Here is an 18,192-nt window from a genome sequence, read left to right as displayed (position 1 = left end):
AAAAAGGTTACTTTCAGATTTGGGGAGTTTAAAGTAAATACTTTTCACTGACTTTAAAAGGGATTATTTTGCTCAAAGATTTAGCATCTATAGTAATCATCTTTTATCTGTTTAGGATATTTTCTACATTCTAGGACATTTTGGAATTTTAAATGCATTCTTAACAATTAGTTTTTGTGCCTGCTTTCTGTATATTGCAGATGGTTATCTATGATCTCCATGGAAGTAAATACAAGCAGGAGATCTACTGTAATATTCCTGATGCTACATCATGGTCCTTTCCGAATGGGATACTAATAAAAGTTGTAAGGGGCTGGTAAGAAATCTCTTAAAATTTGGTAGCATTTTCCCCCCAACTAAGTGTGTTTTCTTACTCTTTATGCTTTTTGTATTTTTTATTAAAGTCACATTCCCTTTCCTCTGGTTTTTGACAGGATATTTTGAAACATAATTAGTGTCTTATAATTTAATAGTTCTTTTTATGTACTGTGCCAGAAAATACTGGCTGTTTTTAGTGCTTAAAGCCAATGGGCCATAAGTAGCAAGACCTAATATATATATATTATATGCAATTAATACCATTCTGAAACTACATTAGTAGCAGGATGGATTTGGCAAGTTGAGTTGAAGGCATCAGCTAAATGAAGCATAGCTTTGAAAGCGAGTTCACAAGTTGTGGGATGCTAAGGAATGTGAAGGCCACATACTTAAAGTCATTTGTGTAGCTGACATGGTCAAGAAGTGAAGGATTCTTTGTGTGGTGTAAAAATGAGGGGAAACCTCATTTGTTATGGACCATTTCCCTTGCATATGCTGCAGCCAAAATTTCTTTGTCCAGTCTCAGTTACCCACTGGTCAGTACTCACGAAGTAAGTGGTATGGTATAGTGTTGTCTTCATGCAATAAAATGGGACACCTGTGCTCCCATTTTACTTAAGAATTGCAATTGTTAAGCTATTGTTTTTGATAGAAATATATAGCTTTGTTTATATACCATCTAGAAAGTATACGTGCATTTATGCATACATAAATATAGGCATAGATTATGTTTGGGAATATTTCCAAATTGTGTGCACTTTTATTCTTATGCCTATGTCTATACTTAAATTAGCATATGTCATTGTTTCAAAAATAGGTTTATATACCAATTGTGGAAAATAGCTCAGGTTTTGAAAGTTAAGTAGGTACAATAGTCTGTGGACTTACTAAGTATCATGTTTTATGCCTCATTTCTTAGAAAATTAATTATAACCGATAATGCTTTTATATTTGTTCAGCTGGATTTTATATGAGAAGCCACATTTCCAGGGTCAGAAATGTGTGTTGGAAGAAGGGGAAAAGGTGTTAAATCGTGACTGGATCCTTCAGAACAGAAAACATCCACCAAGAGACTTTGTATTGGGTTCTATCAAACGTGTCTTAAAGGTGACACAACCTTTTGTTTTGTTTTGTTTTTCCTGTTTTTTTATTTTCTTTTGTCAAGTAGTAAAGCTGTACGTTGGTCTAGCGATGTTTAAAAGCGGTTGCTAATATCCGTGCTAATTTTACCAGTCTTCATTATATTGATGATAATCTTTTGAATTTATGCATATAAAGTGTTACAGTGAGTGATAATTGAAAATGTTGCCTGTAATCTGGCCCATAAAATGAATTGGTGCATGATACATATATATATGTGTGTATGTATATGTGCATACATATATATATATATTTTTTCTTTTTAATGTTTATTTTTGAGAGACAGGGAGAGAGAGAGAGCAAGCGAGAGAGCACGAGCTAGGGAGGGAAAGAGAGAGAGAGACACAGAATCCAAAGCAGGTTCTAGGCTCTGAACTGTCAGTACAGAGCCCGATGCAGAGCTCAAATTCAAGAGCCATGAGATAATGACCTGAACTGAAGTTGGACGCTTAACCAACTGGGCAACCCAGGTGCCCCCATACATATATTTTTAATAGTAGTGGGAATACATCATCCAGGCGTCTTTAGGAAAAGAGCCGACATTTCCAAATATCTTTTTTTTAGTATAGATCTCTATCCCTGAGTGTAGGAGTGTGTGTGTGAGTGTGTGCACATGAGTGTTTGGGAAATCAGAGAAGGAAGGGTGGAGAGAGGAAGGTAAGGTGTGTTCCTCTTTTATTTTCTGTTTAGAAAATACTATTTAATACTCACATGAGGAAGGTCTCCCACTATAATAAAACATTTTGTGTTGGTTTAGAGGAGAGGCGAATTAGTGGCTAGGAGAGATCTCGGATAAGGACAGATTTATTTCTCCAGGGCATTCTTAAGAGTTCCTTCAGCATTAAAATAGCGCATGATTTATTACAATCATATGACAGTCATGAATATATATATTTTTTTCAAGTTACGGAGATTTTGTTTATGTGCTTAAAAATGTAAATTCAGGTGGATCCTATAATAGTGATTTGGGTCAATGTTATTAAACTCTTGATAGCTGCAAATGGCATACAGAGGAAGGAAACATAGCTTCCAGAAAAAAGTCTCCATGAAAGGGGTATCTGCAAAAATTTTATGTGAATTAATATTTCCTGGAAAACTGCAAACAAGCCTGTATCTTCACAAATACCTGCTTTGCTTTTGGATCCGATACTGTGATGAACATGGGAAATGGAAATACAAGTGAGATATGATCTCATGCTTGAGATTGCTGCAAGTCTAGGGGAGGGACATCTGAGTCACGTAAGCATATGAATTGAGAATGCTCTGCAGGGCCCTCAGGATGCACAAAGAAGAGGTACTCCCCTGGAGGAGGTGGCACCTGATTGGAATCCTGAGAGAGTAAAGCAGTGGGCGGGTGGAGATGTGAGGAAGTCCTTGGCAGAGCCACTTGTGTTAAATAAGGATGTGAATGTTGGTACCACAAGGAGATTGACGGCTGCAGCATCGAGGGTATTTGTTTGCATTGAAAACCTTAACTGCAAGCAGTCAGTTCAGCAAGTGGCATCTGAGTGCTCATTTAATTAGCTAACTCACTAGAAATTGATTGAAATGAATAGTGTGTAGGTATAATCTTCTAAGATTTAAATACCTTCAGGTGTGTGTGTGTGTGTGTGTGAGAGAGAGAGAGAGAGAGAATGTCAGGCATCGTGCCAAGCCTAGTGGAGAAAAAAAGGTAAGTTGTTGAAAACAGCAGCCTTCTCACCACAAAACAAACCACAATAAAATCAAGCAAAAAACTCAGTTCTGTTGAATACGGATATATAAATGTGTATTTGCGCATCCACCATTTGCTTAGATTATATTAAGAGAAAGAGTAAGTGATGCTTGCATTTCTTCCTTCTTCCAGTGCTTGGAGTGCTTGGAGCCTTTTTTTAAATTTTATTTTTAATGTTTATTTTTTAATAAAATTTAATAAAATTAATAAAAATTAATTTTTAAAATTTTATTTTTAATGTTTATTGATTTTTGAGAGAGAGAGACAGAGTGCAAGCAGAAGAGGGGCAGAGAGAGAGGGAGACACAGAATCTGAAGCAGACTCTAGGTTTCGAGCTGTCAGCACAGAGCCCAACAAGGGACGCGAACCCACGAACCTCGAGACCATGACCTGAGCCAAAGTCAGACGCTCAACTGACCAAGACACCCAGGAGCCCCTGGAGTCATGTTTTAAATTGCAGTGTTAGTGCACTCATGTCTTGAACAGACTAGCACCTTTCAATGAGGAAGGAAAATAAAACTATTGAGCATCGAATGGAAAAGGCATTAGCATTGTTCTAAATATTTTACAAAATAAGAATCAGGCATCAAACTGCTTCCTTTCTCCAACCTTGTCAAAATTTTGCCTATTGATAGCTTCATTGTCATGGGGATTGTTACCATTCCAGATTCACCTAGGCTTAAGCCTAGTACTAACTTTATCTTACTTCGTTCTCTTTTATTTGCTCTAATCTGAGTAGTCAAAACTTGTGCTCTTTAAAGATAACACTTCATGATGTCTTCACTTCGCTATGAATAGATGCAAAGGACACCGTCAGTTATCAACAGGTGTAGGTTCTGCTCAAAGTCATCTTTGCTCCGAGAAATAATTAGGAGTGAGGTAGCATTGCAAATATTAGAAATTAATATTGCAAATTACTATTTGCTGTGCATTTAATATTTTTTTAAAGGAATAACATTTTTCTTGGTCAGAAGTTACTTTGGTTTTGTCCTCACTAATTTACTGAGAAGAGAGATATCGGATGTTAGATCAGGTACTGATGGTATTTTATGTGAGGTGGAGTCAGTTAGATTTTCTTATTGTTTTTGTCAACTGTAATCCATTCCCACCCTGTTTCTCTCCTATAGTTTTGTCTCCATTCCTACAGAATGCTTTAATAGTCTAAGCTTGCAAATTTCATCAAAAGTATATCATGAGTAGAAAAGTTGGGGCGGGGGGGAAGCCATACAAACTTTACTAAGAATAAACTGTTCATTGTCACTAGATTACTAGAAAGTACCCGTCAGTTGTTAGTGTTACTGCCTCCATCCATCAAGAATTATGCAAGTCTTGCAAGAGACATTATTTCTGTGAGAATAGCCCCCATAAAGAAGGTGAAACTTAACTATTGAAATCTTTTTCATTTAACTAGAGAAAAACCTGGTCCTCTGGCAAAGAGAGTTGAGAACGTAAGCGTTCTTTTTGTTTATTTTCCATTTTTTAGTCATCATCACACTTTTTCCATTATGCTGTTTCCTTCTTTGTTGTGGTGGACTCAAGTGCCTAGTAGCTTTTTCCCTTTTAAAGTACACCACCCAAGCATTGTTTGTATAACACAATGCAGAGGAAACTTATTTGTGTGAGACACTTAGTTATGTATTCTGTTACTGTACTTATGTCCCTAGGGGAACATTAATAGGGCAGCATTTCAAATAATGTTAATAGAACTCTATTATTAATAGCAAACAAAAACTTTGAAGATTGACAGGTGACTGTTGTGGACATTTCTGGCTATTTTTTGAAATGAAATTTGAGGTGTGCCTGAGTGGCTCAGTCAGTTGAGTATCCAACTCTTGATTTCACCCCAGGTCATGATCCCAGGGCCATGGAATCAAGCCCTGCTTTGGGCTCCACACTGAGTGAAGGCCTCCTCATGGCTTTGTTATGCTTCTGAGAAGGAAGGCTTAAAGACTTTTGGCACTCTCCCTCTCCCCCGCTTCCCTTCTGCCCCTCTCCCCTGCTCACTCTCTCCCTCTCAAAAAAAACAAAAAAAAGTAAAATGAAATTTCAAAAAATAATTTTATACTTCAAAGGATATTTTAGGTTATGCTTCTTTATTGCATTTCAGAACTAGCTTACTGAAAATAAGATGTATTAATGTACTTGTGCATATTGATAAGAATGATTAATAATAAAACTCAGTTTGCAGAAAGGTTAAAAAATCAGAAAATTGGAGTTAAAAATTGCAAAACTAATTATAATAAAAATAGAATTATTCAGCCTGATAAATTTCACCCGTTACTCATTTACCTGTTTCATTAAAGCATAATCACTTGAATTTCACAATGTCCTAGGTGAGAATTTTGCTACTGAAATTTTGAATTGTATAAGCACTCATGATTACTGAGTTAGTGTGTTCAGACAGAAGCACATCTTTAATTTCAGAGGAGGGAAAAATAATTGTAGTTTTGATTCCCAAAGAAAAGATGAGGTCTTTTTTGACTTACAACCTGACGATTAGATGATTTTCATAAGTAAGAATACAGAAAATTTCCTGTTTAGTTGCCTTGGGGAAAACATTTATAAAACTTAGACCATATGAAAAAAGAGAGTGGGATTAGCATGGATACCAGTATGACTGAAGAGTTGTATGGAGTTCCTGTGGGTTACTGGGTTGGTGCCGTGTTGTAGGAAGGCAAATACATGTAAATTTGATGTGCTCGGGTCTTGAGCCAAGGAGTGTCATGAGGAAAGCGGTGTTCTAACAAGCCTAGCTGTATATAATGTGGTTCATACCTGACTGGTGGAATAGGCCCATAATTGATGTCTTGGCCTTGATAAAAGTCCTTGACAGTGGGAATAGATAAGAGATATACGTTAAGGGAAATTTTAAAGGAAGGTTTGACAGGAGATGGTGGCAGTGAGTATGTGATGGAGTGTAGGGTCAAATTTTATAATGCCTTTCTTCTTCAAACCAACTTGTACTAAAGAAAATAAATAGAATCCCACAAGTAGGAAAACAGACTTCCTTTACCCTCACTTCTAATTCCTACTTTTGTCAATGTAAATTAGATAACACACTGAGAGAGTACTGTGCCTCTCTGTTATTTATTTTTTATATCCCCCATGAGATCAGCTTTTACTTAACTCCCTTCCTCCTCATGGCTTTGTTATGCTTCTGAGAAGGAAGGCTTAAAGACTTCTGGCACTCACATAGTTTGGTAACTAAACATTGATTGCTTAATAGAACAAGACTTTTAAAAACTACATAGGGCGTCCGACTCTTGGTTTTGGCTCTGGTCATTATCCCATGGTTCGTGAGTTCGAGCCCCACATTGGGCTTCATGCTAACAGTCTGGGGTCTGCTTGGGATTCTCTCTCTCCCTTTCTCCCTGCCCCTTCCTTGTTTGCTCTCTGTCTCTCTCAAAATAAGTAAATACACTTAAAAACTATGAAAAAAAAATAAAAAAACAAGCAAAAAAAAAAAGTAATACTTTCTCAATTTTTATAATTTTCATGTCATCAATGTAACTTCTTAGAATAATTCATTTTTAAAACTGGTAAAATGAAACAGTATTTCCTTTGTGCTGTTTTTGAGAAGAAATTCAACTGAACAATGAGAATAATTGTAATTGCATGTCCAGGGTATTGAGAATGCTGGATTGTGTGTGTCTCCAGATGATTTCAAAGCCTTTTTTTTTTTTTTTCAGGATTGCAGCATTCCAGAGATAGAACTTTGCCCACAGTCTGACCCAGAATATTGTCCTATCCATATACAGCGAGCCATCCCCAATTTGGAAGAGCTGAATATCCCTAAATCTGTGTCCTTCACTGTGAAGTCAGGAGTGTATGTATCAGTTTCTTTTTATTACAGTGATTGATGGCCACCAAAGTTAACTTTTTATTTCATATTTTAGTAGGTGACATACATTTCTGTGAAGTTTTAGTTTATGCTCCTGGATACTCAAGAAAGACTATTGAGGGGATTTGAACAGATTTTGTCTTCCTTTGGATCCAGTTAAGTCTTTGACGTAGAACTCCTAGGAACAGATGGAGATTCTCAGACATAGTTCTTGATAGATTCATCCATCATCTTTTCACCCACCAAATTTTGAGTTTGAGAAATAAAAACATGTCCCTGACCTAAAAATCTGGAGTTTGAACTATTTCAAGAGTGTCTCAGTGCCAGTAGTTATTGAGTGCCTCCACAGGGCTGGACCCATGGTGCTTTTTTGTTTATTACTATTCTTGCAAGGCAGGTGGAGATACTCATTTTATAAATGAAGAAATTATATTGTTTGTCTCAGGCTACCAGCTGGTGGGCTTGGGTCTGATGCCAAACCTTTCTGATTCTGAAGGTATCTTTCAGACTGTCGGTGCTACTTTGAGCCTGAATTTATTTATTTGTTTTTAAATTTTTTTAGTGTTTTTATTTATTTTGAGAGAGAGACAGAGTGAGAGTGGGGTAGGGGCAGAGAGAGAGGGAGACACATAATCTGAAGCAGGCTCTAGACTCTGAGCTGTCAGCACAGAGCCTGATGTGGGTCTTGAACCCACAAACCGTGACCTGAACCGAAGTTGGATGCGTAATTGGCTGAGCCACCCAGGCATACCAAACCCTGAGTTTAGTTTCCAGATGAGCTCATAGTTTCCAGATGAGTTCGAATGACAATTCTGTGATACCAATTCAACACAGGTTCCTTTTCTGTCTTTCACTCTTTTCATCTGCTCTGATGATGGTTGATGTAGAAGTTGGGGGTCACTGTAGGACATCTTTCTTCATGTCTCCCAACCGTAGATTAAAACTCTTGGGCAGACCCAGTAATTGACCCTATCCATGAGATGTCTGTGCCTATCAAGTTTAGGTAGAAGGTAGTGGGTCTTTTGGGAATCTCATGTCAAATGCTGTTCCTGAGGCAGGCAAATGAACTGATTATTGATTCTAAAAATGTGGGTCAAAGATGTAAAATGCCTTAAATGAAAAAAAAAATGTAAAATGCCTTGTAGAATCCCACCTCTGGTTGCCCCACTTTAAAAAAAGAAAACAGTAGAATGTTTTGTTTTTTTTTTTTCCAATTCAGCTTGAATCAAAGGTGTCACACCTTTTAAATATTGGAAAATTCTAAGAAAAGTAATGCTTACTGCTTGGAAAACATATAATAAATAGACTTATGAGACAGTGTTTGAATGTTGAGTACTTAATAACACATTAATTCTTGTTATATGCTCTCTAGTGAACTCATTTTGAATATGTTTTACTAGTTGTAATTTTGCCACAAAGGTTTTTTTGTTTTGGGTTTTTGCCTTTTTTTTTTTTTTTTGATAGGCCTTTTTACTTTTAACTCTTACAAGACAATAGTATCCCTATTATACTTTAACCATTCATTTCTTATTTAGTTGGCTTGCCTACCCAGATATTAATTTTAAGGGACAAGCTACAGTTTTGGAGGAAGACCATGGACTCTTTGAGATTTCTGCAACAGAAATTAAGTCATTGCATCCACTTCAGATGGTAAGCAAATTAAAAAGAAGTATTTTTCCAAAATGCACATGAGCCCAAAGTTAAATAGCTATGGTGATTGCTCATGCATCTCTATCTTGAGAAATGAGTATGTATACTACTGAATCAACAACCTATATGTTATTTTTCTGTTTCTTTATTATAGAGAATATCTGTGTGAAAACATTTTAATGCTTTCTAGAAGACAAATGTCTGAATTTACTTTGTGTTAAGTTTATTACAGTGCATGCCATTTCCTTATAAGTACCATTGTACAAAAATTTTGAATAAAGTTCTGAATTTTTTTTGATGCTTATTAGAAAACCACTTACAGTAAATTATGCTTTTCCATTGCAGTAATGAGTGATGAGCACAGCATTAATAATAAATAGATCTGTCAGTGGTTGCTCTCTTAAAGATAATAAGTGCATGCAGTATTTATTTTTGTTGCAAACATTTTTATTTGAGGGCAGACTCTTCAATTAAATGTGAGGTGAGTGATAAACCATTCTTGGTTGCTCTGTACTTTTTAAAAAATAAAAACCAAGAAAACCTACAAAATTTTAAGAAATACCACAATGTGGAGTAGCATTAAAAACAGGAAATTCTAGAATTAGTTTTTGTGAAGGGGTTAACCTTTTATGCTCTGCAATCTTGATGTCACAAAGACTGTAAGTATGATAAAAAGTGTTTATAGGACTTGGAAGGGGAAGCACTGTAATTTAGAAAGCCCGAGCAGTTGTCATGAGGAAATGTAGTGTCAGTGGTTTGGAAATCTACTCTGCCAAAGGAGATTTTTTAAATCTAGCAATTCCACTCTATTTCTTGGTACTCTCTGCAGTGGGATTAAATCTTTAATCAGTTGCATGTGCTTAAGGACTAAAAAGCTCAGTTTCCTTCCTTATACTGGTTGTAATCTGGAATGTATGTTTTGAAGAGTTCTTGTCCCATCTACATCGATGAGCAGTCTGAGTCTGTTTTGACTGCTATAGAGTTCTGTACTTAAATTTTAAAATTTACCACAACTTAAAGCTGACTGGTATGTAATCTTCACTAATCAGACGTTTATATAACCTACATATATCACTTAGTTACTTCCAGATATTCTAAGTCTTTAATATTAAAATTTCTTATCTTAAGGGTGGACTAAAAGTGGAAATGCCTATGAACCTAAAGGTAAGTCTTAAAACAGACTTTTATAGTTTCAGTATTAATCTTCACATATTTTGAACTATTAAAGTAAAAAAATGATGACTGGTGTATTCTAATAATACTTGGTGGATGTTGGGAGTGGTGGGAAATGACTGCACAGAACAGTCACTGAGGACCCATGCTGTGATGGAGAGTGAGGTCAGTATACAAGGATGGAGGTCTTGCTGACAACCTAGTCAGACCCAATGAGCAGCTACTACAGGGTGGAAAGGTGACAGGTTTGATTTTTGATTTGGTGGGGAGGGACTAGGGACGTGGCAGCGTGACATTCAAGCAGAGATATTGAGCAGTCTTTTGGGAGTGATGCTCAGAAAGGAGATCAGGGGTGATCAGAAGAAGCAGTAGGTAGCTCCTGTCAGATATCAGTTGGTAAGAATAAATAAGTACCTGAAGGGAACAGTAGAGACACCAGGATTAAGCCTGTTTGGGGAAAGGAAATGAAATTATAAAATGTGTGTGAAAAGAGCGGGGAAAAAAAAACAGTGCAGTAATCAAAGATTCAGCCAGACCTCTGCTTAGCTAGCGTATAGCACTTCCACAGGCAGGCATGGAAACAAAGATTCATCTGTCTATCTCCTGTCCTGCAAAACAAGACACAGCTCCTCCAACCCTCCCATTTCTCACCTTTCTAACTTATGGAATTGACCACCATTCTCTTAATCACATAGTGGAATCTTTTGAAAGTTAGTATCTGAGCATAGTATACCTTAGCTCTATGTTGGAGTCATGCATATCCAAGTTTAAAAAAAAATACTTATGATTGTATTCCACTCACAGAATATCGTTTTGGTCTGGGGTGTAGTCAGAAGTTTTCAAATTCTACAGGTGATTGTGGTAACATGCAGCTGAGGTTTCGAACCAGTGACCTGAAAGATACAAAATTAGCTGTGACAGCCTGAGTGACTCCTGTCTCAGTTTCTTCAGGTGTGACAGGCTGGACATTTGCAGTTTGACAGGTTGTAGAGGCATATGAATGAAATAGCTATCACACATGGTCACATTTTCAAGTTGTTATGTGTTAGTTGACGGCTTGCTCATCAAAGAATTACTGCTTCTTAGTTTGAATGTGTTCAGATGTAGAAAGTATTAAACCAAATAAAACTTCGTCTCTTCAAATACATCACCCTGTGAAAATTAAATATGTGGAACACAGGAGCTGTACTACATGGTTTTTTTCAGTTTGTATAATCTTACAAATTTTTGAAAACAAGTTAGATAGAACTTGGTCAGTATGTTTTAGCATGGGGCCTTATTTTGCCAGTTGTATGCAACGTATGCCATTAGCCACAAGTAGGACCTGATGATGGAACGTAGATAGATTAGTGCCATTATCACCATTATCATTTCCACATACTAAAGGCAGGCAGGTCATACTTGGGAAGTAAAGAGCACCAATATGGTGGAAGAGACCTTCCAAATTTAAAATAAATGAAATGCTAGAAATGGGTTTTCTACTATACTTACCTCCCCACTCATATGAATCAATATAAAAAAAAAAACCAACAAAAAGAAAACACCGTAATTTTTTCAATCATTTCTTCTTATTAGGAAGTTTTATGTTTAAATTCAGGAATTTGCATATCTCTTTCTTACTAGTGACTGGCAGCCACCATGTTATAAGAAGCAGCTGTTGTTTCTCAATCCAGTAGATAATTTATTATGTCCTAGAACCTCAAGAGTGTTTTTATTTATGTCTAATAGGGGAAAGTCAATAAATACAAGGTGGGCCTGTGTTAAATTCCAGGCAGAGAGCTAAAATTAGGTAATTTAAGAGTCAATTATAAGACAATTTACCCTGTCAGATGGTCCTAGGATTGGGGTAACCAGAACAGCGTAATCATGACAGAAACATATTATTAAGGTATCTTCATGGTAATAACCCACATAAATCCTTGTGAATATCAGTCAGTGTGCTACATTGTAAATAAATATTAGTGAAAAAAATGGATGGTGTCCCTGTTCATGTTGGGATTTTTAGTCTCACTTAAGTAAATGAGTTTGTACCTATTCTAAAATATGAGCATGTTAAGTAATTTTCTTTCATATCTTCCAGGTTATTATTTATGAAAAACCTCACTTCTGTGGACAGGCCAGAGAGTTTAGTGAACACATAGATTCTGTCCCTAAGTTCTTAAAAAATAACGGGGATTTTCATGGAATTGGATCAATTCGTGTCATCGGTGGAGTGTGAGTGTTATGTTTTCAATATTTCAATTAATAGTCTGTTTTTTGAAGATCACAGAAAATGTGCTAAGCAGAGCAAAAAGAATGTGCCTTAATCTAAAAATATGCATCTTTTCTGTAAGGTACTATAAAATAAAAAAATAGTTACTAATGGCTTTCCTGTGAACTCTTGATTGTATTAGAGATTTTGAGATAGATTGAATGTAGAAAATAGTTTCTAAAACTTAAACACTTGGTATTGCTAAACACAATATAGAAGATAAAAATTGCAAAATAAAATTATTTTGGGGGGGGGGATGCCTCAGCGGCTCAGTCTGTTCCAGTGTCTGACTCTTGATTTGGACTCATCATGAACCCAGGGTTGTAGGATTGAGCCCCACATTTTGGGATTCTATCTCTCCCTTCGCCACGTTTGCGCACTTGCTTGTGCGCTCTCTCTCTCTCAGATAAAAGAAATTGATATATTTTGTTTTACAAATTTTGAATATGAATGGAAGCCCCAATTTTTATTCTCTATTCTGTGGATCTTAGTTAACTTTCTGTGCTGAGGATCTTGCCAGTGAGTCCTTCATTAAAGAAGTAGCCTGGGTTGTAGGTTTCCCAAGTCAAGTATTTTTTATATCGGTTACCCTCTGGCATTATACTGTTTTTGAGGAAGCCCCCCCAAGAACCTCTAAGTATAAATCTAAGTGTAACCTAATCTCAGTCATCGGTTTATGGGGCAGGGACCCCAGAAAATCCATGACTGAACTGGTGGGATATGGGTTTGTATTTGTATCCTGGCAGATAAAATCAGAGCTTATTTGCCATTGTCAACTCAGTACTAGAATTCCTCCATGAACATTGTTGGTCTCTCTGTTGATATGATAGTTTATTTGGAATGTTGGTTCATTTTAAGTATCCATGTCTCATTATTTGCAGTAACATCATAAAACTTCTTCATGCTATTCTAGCAAGATTCTACTAAAATATTTATTCATAGAAGTTAAATGATGGGTCTTAGATCTCTCAAGGGTCTACATTTAGAGACTTAGACTTTGCAGTTTCTGGCTATAAATCAAGTGATGGCCACACTAGCCAAAATGGAAATATAAGAGACTATGCCATATATTAGATATGTGGGACATATCCATAATTAGTCTGACATATTGGTAATCATTTAATTCTTTGTCCTTCAATTAAAAAATTATTAGGCCCTTGAAAAACAAACACGTTTTAGATAAACAAATTTTTGTTGTGTCATATTTATTTGCAGTCTTCTCTAATCTGTGAACACATATGCTTCTTGTTAACCCTGCTAAATATTATTGCCTTTTCTTCCCTTTGGAATCTGAATGTTTTTCCCATTAACTAGATTGTGATTTGCATTGTTTCCTGAGTTTTTTTGTAATTGTTCTATAAAAACTCTCAAGAAAACATTATGGCTTGTGATACAATATACACAAATTTCATTTTTCATATGACAACTGTAGGAGTAAAATGTCATATCCCCATTTAAAAGTGAACAGTTGATTTCACTGTTTTTCAGTGTTACTACCACTTTTCACTTTTGTTAACTGTTTATCTGCAGGTAGTAAGAACTCATCTCTGTCCCATCTTGAGAAATCTAGAGAAAGTGAGGTTGATGTTTTTTCATTTTTCTCAGATAACATCTGTTTTTAAATATCCCAGATGGATATATAAATTGAATCTTAGACAAAACTTAATCTATTGTAAAAAAGCTGAGAAGATTTTTGAACTGTCATCATGTAATAATTTATTAATCTGTCTTTAATATTTACGTCTTCTATATCTTTTATTCTTTTTCCCATTCAGGTTTATTAAAAGCATGTTTTGAGTAGCCACATTTATATAAATGAAAGCCACATTTAGAATTTGAAAGTTTTGGGGACTCCTGGGTGGCTCAGTAGTTTAAGTGTCTGACTCTTGATTTTGCCTCAGGTCATGAACTCACGGTTCATTAGATCGACCCCTGCATCAAGCTTTGTGCTGACAGCGCAGACTCCCTGGGATTCTCTCTCTCTTTCTGTCCCTCCCCAACCCCACGCGCACACACCTCAGCTCACTCACTCACTCTCTGTGTCTCAAAAATAAACTCAAAAAAAATTTTGAAAGCTTTCTTGTGCAATTTATCTTCGCATAATAGTTTAAGAATAAAATAATGTTCTTGTACATATTACAAATTCACTAAGATATATAAAATATGTTTATCCCCATTCATGTGGACCCCCTCTTCCCTTGCCATACGCACACCTACATGCAGAAAATGAGGAGGTGTACATGGTTGCTGAGCGACTGCTATTATTTTATGCCCTTTGGAAACAATTTTTTGGAGTAGTTTTTTAATTTTTTGAAAACAATAGTAGTCAGCCGTACCCAGCTTCATTTGTCAAGCCCCAGAATGCAGAAGTTCCCAACCCACGAGCCCAAAATAGTCATTCTGGAATCTTCTCCATTGGAGGGGCTCCCATTGTAACACCACAGTGCCCCTCAAGGCAGATTTAAGCAGGCCATTGTGTGTTATGAATCATCCATGCCCACATTACATTCGTTAGCTACTGTGAATTATTCCATAAAAAGGTAAGTTTTGTGGAGGAGCTTAATGACCAATGGTGTTTATCAGTGTTCTTTACTGACAGTTTTAGATGAGAAGTCAAGAAACCTGTGTCCATGGAGCATACTGTGTCACCGTGCTTCCTGTTCCCATTATCACCACTGATTAAATGGTGGGAACAAAATTGCCCACCCCTAAATTTTTACAGAAGCCTTCATATATGTGTGGGCCATCAGCGCTAATGCCAGCCCAGTTGCATTTCCTCTTTGTTAAAACCACCGGTAATGTGTTTTAGATCTGAAGCCTACTGAGAGGTTCTTTTGATTTAAACCCTAAAAAACTGTTTAATATAGTAATCATTCTCTGTGATTACAGAAGGGCTTTGTCAATAAAATAAGAATGGTTCTTTGAATCTCAGCATAGGTTTGTAACTTTTGTCATTGGCTATTTGTACTTTCCATTAATTGGCTGTCCCCCCTCCCCCCACCACCACCATATTGAGATACAGTATCATGTGATACCACAATTAGCAAGCTTTGCTCTGTTGTAATTCTACAATAGTTAACCTTTGTTGGGAAAAGCCGGCAAACTATAAAAGCTATTGATCCATGAAGCATACAGCATTTATCTGTCTTTATAAATGGTAACAAAACAATGTGTTGTTTTTTTTTAAATATGGTGATAATACAACTAAGTGCTTTATCGGGATATTTTCTTTTTTTTTTTCTTTTTTCTTTTTTTTTTTATTCATGGCTTAATTGGATATCCTTTGTATTTCTAGGTGGGTTGCCTATGAAAAAGAACATTTTAAAGGCCAGCAATTCTTGCTTGAAGAAGGAGATTTTGAAGACAGTAATGCCTGTGGAGCATTAAGTGGCCCCATCTTGTCTTTCCGTTTCTTACAAGCTGTGAGTTAGCTTTGTTATTCATAATTTTCTGTTTTCTATCCATGAAAATCAGTCATGAGTTGTGATAAAACATGAGGTTATAAAATGTTTCTAATACCTGAGAGCATTACACTGAACCACTAATGTGGCTTGCCTGCTTTTCTTAACTTTATGATTATTATAGAATACTTATGTTTACTTTTCATCCATCAATCCCATAAGTACTTTTTGAGCACCTGTTTTGTGAGCTGTATTGTATCAGATACTGGAGATACAGTGGCCAGACACTCAGTCCTTGCTTTCGCAGAGCAGGCAGTCTACTAGAGAAAATAGCATTTGTATAAGTGTTTGATATTATTTGGCTATGATTGGATTAAGCACAAAGTACTCAGGGTACCCAGAAAAAGGTCAGTTACTCCCACTTGGAAGTAGAGAGGAAAAGATAACAGTTGAGTAAAATGTCTGATTCAAGAGTTAGCCAAGTGGAGAGGTTCCAGGACAGAGTGAATCAGAAAGGTAGGTGCTATTTTAGCAAGAGATTAACATTAAAAGGCAAGGATGCGAGCCACTGGTTCTCAGCTGGAGGTGATTTTACCCCTAGGGAGCATTTGACAGTGTCCGGAGACATTTTGGATTGTTGTGATTTGTGGAGGCCTAGATGGGGGCTGATACTGATAGCTACTCCATGGATGCCAGGGATACTGCCAAACCTCCGCAAGTCACAGGACAGCCCTCTCAAAACAAAGAGTCATCTGGTCTAAAATGTTAATAGTGCAGAGGTTGAGAAATCCTCTTATAAGTGAAACTGGGGTGTTTGGGAAATACAATTAAGTCAGGATATTAGGCAGAACTTTGGGAGAAATGAGGGCAAAAGCCAGATAATGAAGGGCCTTATACACATGTTGAGTCCAGATTATTATTTTTTTCTTTATTTGACCTTGAGCCTCTGATGGATCTTATGCCCAGTGAGCAAGATTAGATTAGAAATTTAGAAAGATCTTTGTGGTGACTCTATCCAGAAATGGCTTGGGATGGAGGAGATAAGTCTGGACATTATAGAAGTCAAGGTCACAGAGAAGAGGAGATACATGTTAGAGAGTTCTGTAGGGGTCAGTGTTTATCAAATGTTGCTTATTTTTCTGACCAGCTCTGGAGATTTTTAAGTATGTTCAGAGGAGCATGCTTTCTTTCAATTCAGGAGTTCTACTGCAGTCTCTTCCCAAAGTAATCTTTACCCATATAAATACTGTCTGCAATGACCTCTAAAGCCCTCTTTGAAGGAATTGATAATAAAGTGAAGGGTATCCACATGAACTTTGAATGGGCACAAAGAGTTGTATGCTCTGGCCTTTTAGGTTTTTGTCTGTCTGGGCTATTCACCTGGTCAGGCAGGAGGAGCCAAGAAAGGGGGAAGCTGCACAGGAGCAAGGGAGCTTTTTTTGTGTTTCCCCATGAATGATCCTTGTTAGTAAGACCACGAGTTGGAAACCAGTTCTACCTAAAAGACCTATAAGACAGGCCACTGAAGATAATTGGGCACTGAGTTTCCTTGAGCAGTGGATAGATAACTATGAGGTACTTAGTCCACAATTCTATTATGCAAGGTCCATGCATTTTCTCTACTTAGCCATTCCTTTCTTGACCTCTAAAAAGGCAAGCAAGATGAAACAAGATAGAACCTTCATCCTTTTATTTTAGTTCTTCACAACCATATGCATTCAGGGAACTATGGGTCATGAGTCCAAGAATCTTCCGCTCTAGTGTTGAATAATTTTTAATATTTTTCCTCCTTATTTAAAAAGATAGCTGAATGGAAGCCTTGCTGTTCCTAGAAATGTTCAACAATGAATGTGGCATCTTCTCATGATGACTATGACTAAAACAAGCAAACAGAATAAAACCCCAAATCACTCATTGAAATCTCCCAATAATAGAAAATGTGAAAAGATATAAATACTATATATAGCCAAATAATAGGTATTTGGTATAGAAAGTATGATAATATACATTGGAAAAAACTGGTAGGAATTGGCATGTTGATTACTGCTGTATACAAAAGTTTGGGGTGTCTACGAAAATAACGACAGCTTTTATGTAAATAAATTCCCTTGACATAAAATCTTCTGTTCTCTTAAGATTTTTTTTTAACAATTAAAAGACTACTTGTTAGCTTATAAAGATATTATTATAATCTTGACATTTGTCAAGTGCTTATTAATGGCCTTACATGCATACTTGTACTGAATCTTCACAAAGACCACAAGATAGACACTGTTACCATATTCATCTTATAGGAATGGAAACGAAGGGTCTCAGGTAGGAGTCATACCAAGTGTAGAATTGTTATTTGAGATCAAGTCTGTGTTACTGTAGAGCCCATGTCATATTTTCCTTTTTTTTTTTTTTAATTTTTGTTACAGAGTGATTACACTAAAAAAGTACCTTAACTTTGGAAAACTGGATTTCATTCAACCAAAAGCTTATTAGCATTTCATTTGTACCTAGAAATGTATGCTAACATTGCAGACCAGTACACATGTATAATAAATATTTACATGACTTTCCGACAGTTCATTCATAATTTAAATTTATGTTCACTAAAATATTTTCAGATGAAATACTTTGCATTCTTCAGACATAGCAGAGAGTTGGAAGAGTTTTGGTTTTATTTACTACTTTATTGAGACACTGTTGACATATAAAG

General features: G+C 36.4%; 1 protein-coding gene across 3 annotated transcripts in view; it reads left to right on the top strand.

The window, feature by feature from the left end:
- CRYBG3 (crystallin beta-gamma domain containing 3) overlaps nt 1-18,192 on the top strand; it is a 127,683-nt gene that overhangs the window by 52,996 nt on the left and 56,495 nt on the right. For all 3 annotated transcript variants that reach the window (XM_047876289.1, XM_047876287.1, XM_047876288.1), the window contains 7 exons: nt 201-316; nt 1,278-1,425; nt 6,862-6,998; nt 8,549-8,663; nt 9,792-9,827; nt 11,917-12,050; nt 15,383-15,509. In XM_047876289.1, the coding sequence (XP_047732245.1) occupies nt 201-316; nt 1,278-1,425; nt 6,862-6,998; nt 8,549-8,663; nt 9,792-9,827; nt 11,917-12,050; nt 15,383-15,509 (813 nt within the window). The remainder of the gene's footprint in view (nt 1-200; nt 317-1,277; nt 1,426-6,861; nt 6,999-8,548; nt 8,664-9,791; nt 9,828-11,916; nt 12,051-15,382; nt 15,510-18,192) is intronic.

This window comes from Prionailurus viverrinus, chromosome C2 (assembly GCF_022837055.1).
Source record: "Prionailurus viverrinus isolate Anna chromosome C2, UM_Priviv_1.0, whole genome shotgun sequence".
NCBI lineage: Eukaryota > Metazoa > Chordata > Mammalia > Carnivora > Felidae > Prionailurus > Prionailurus viverrinus.
This window is presented reverse-complemented; position numbering and strand designations above follow the sequence as displayed.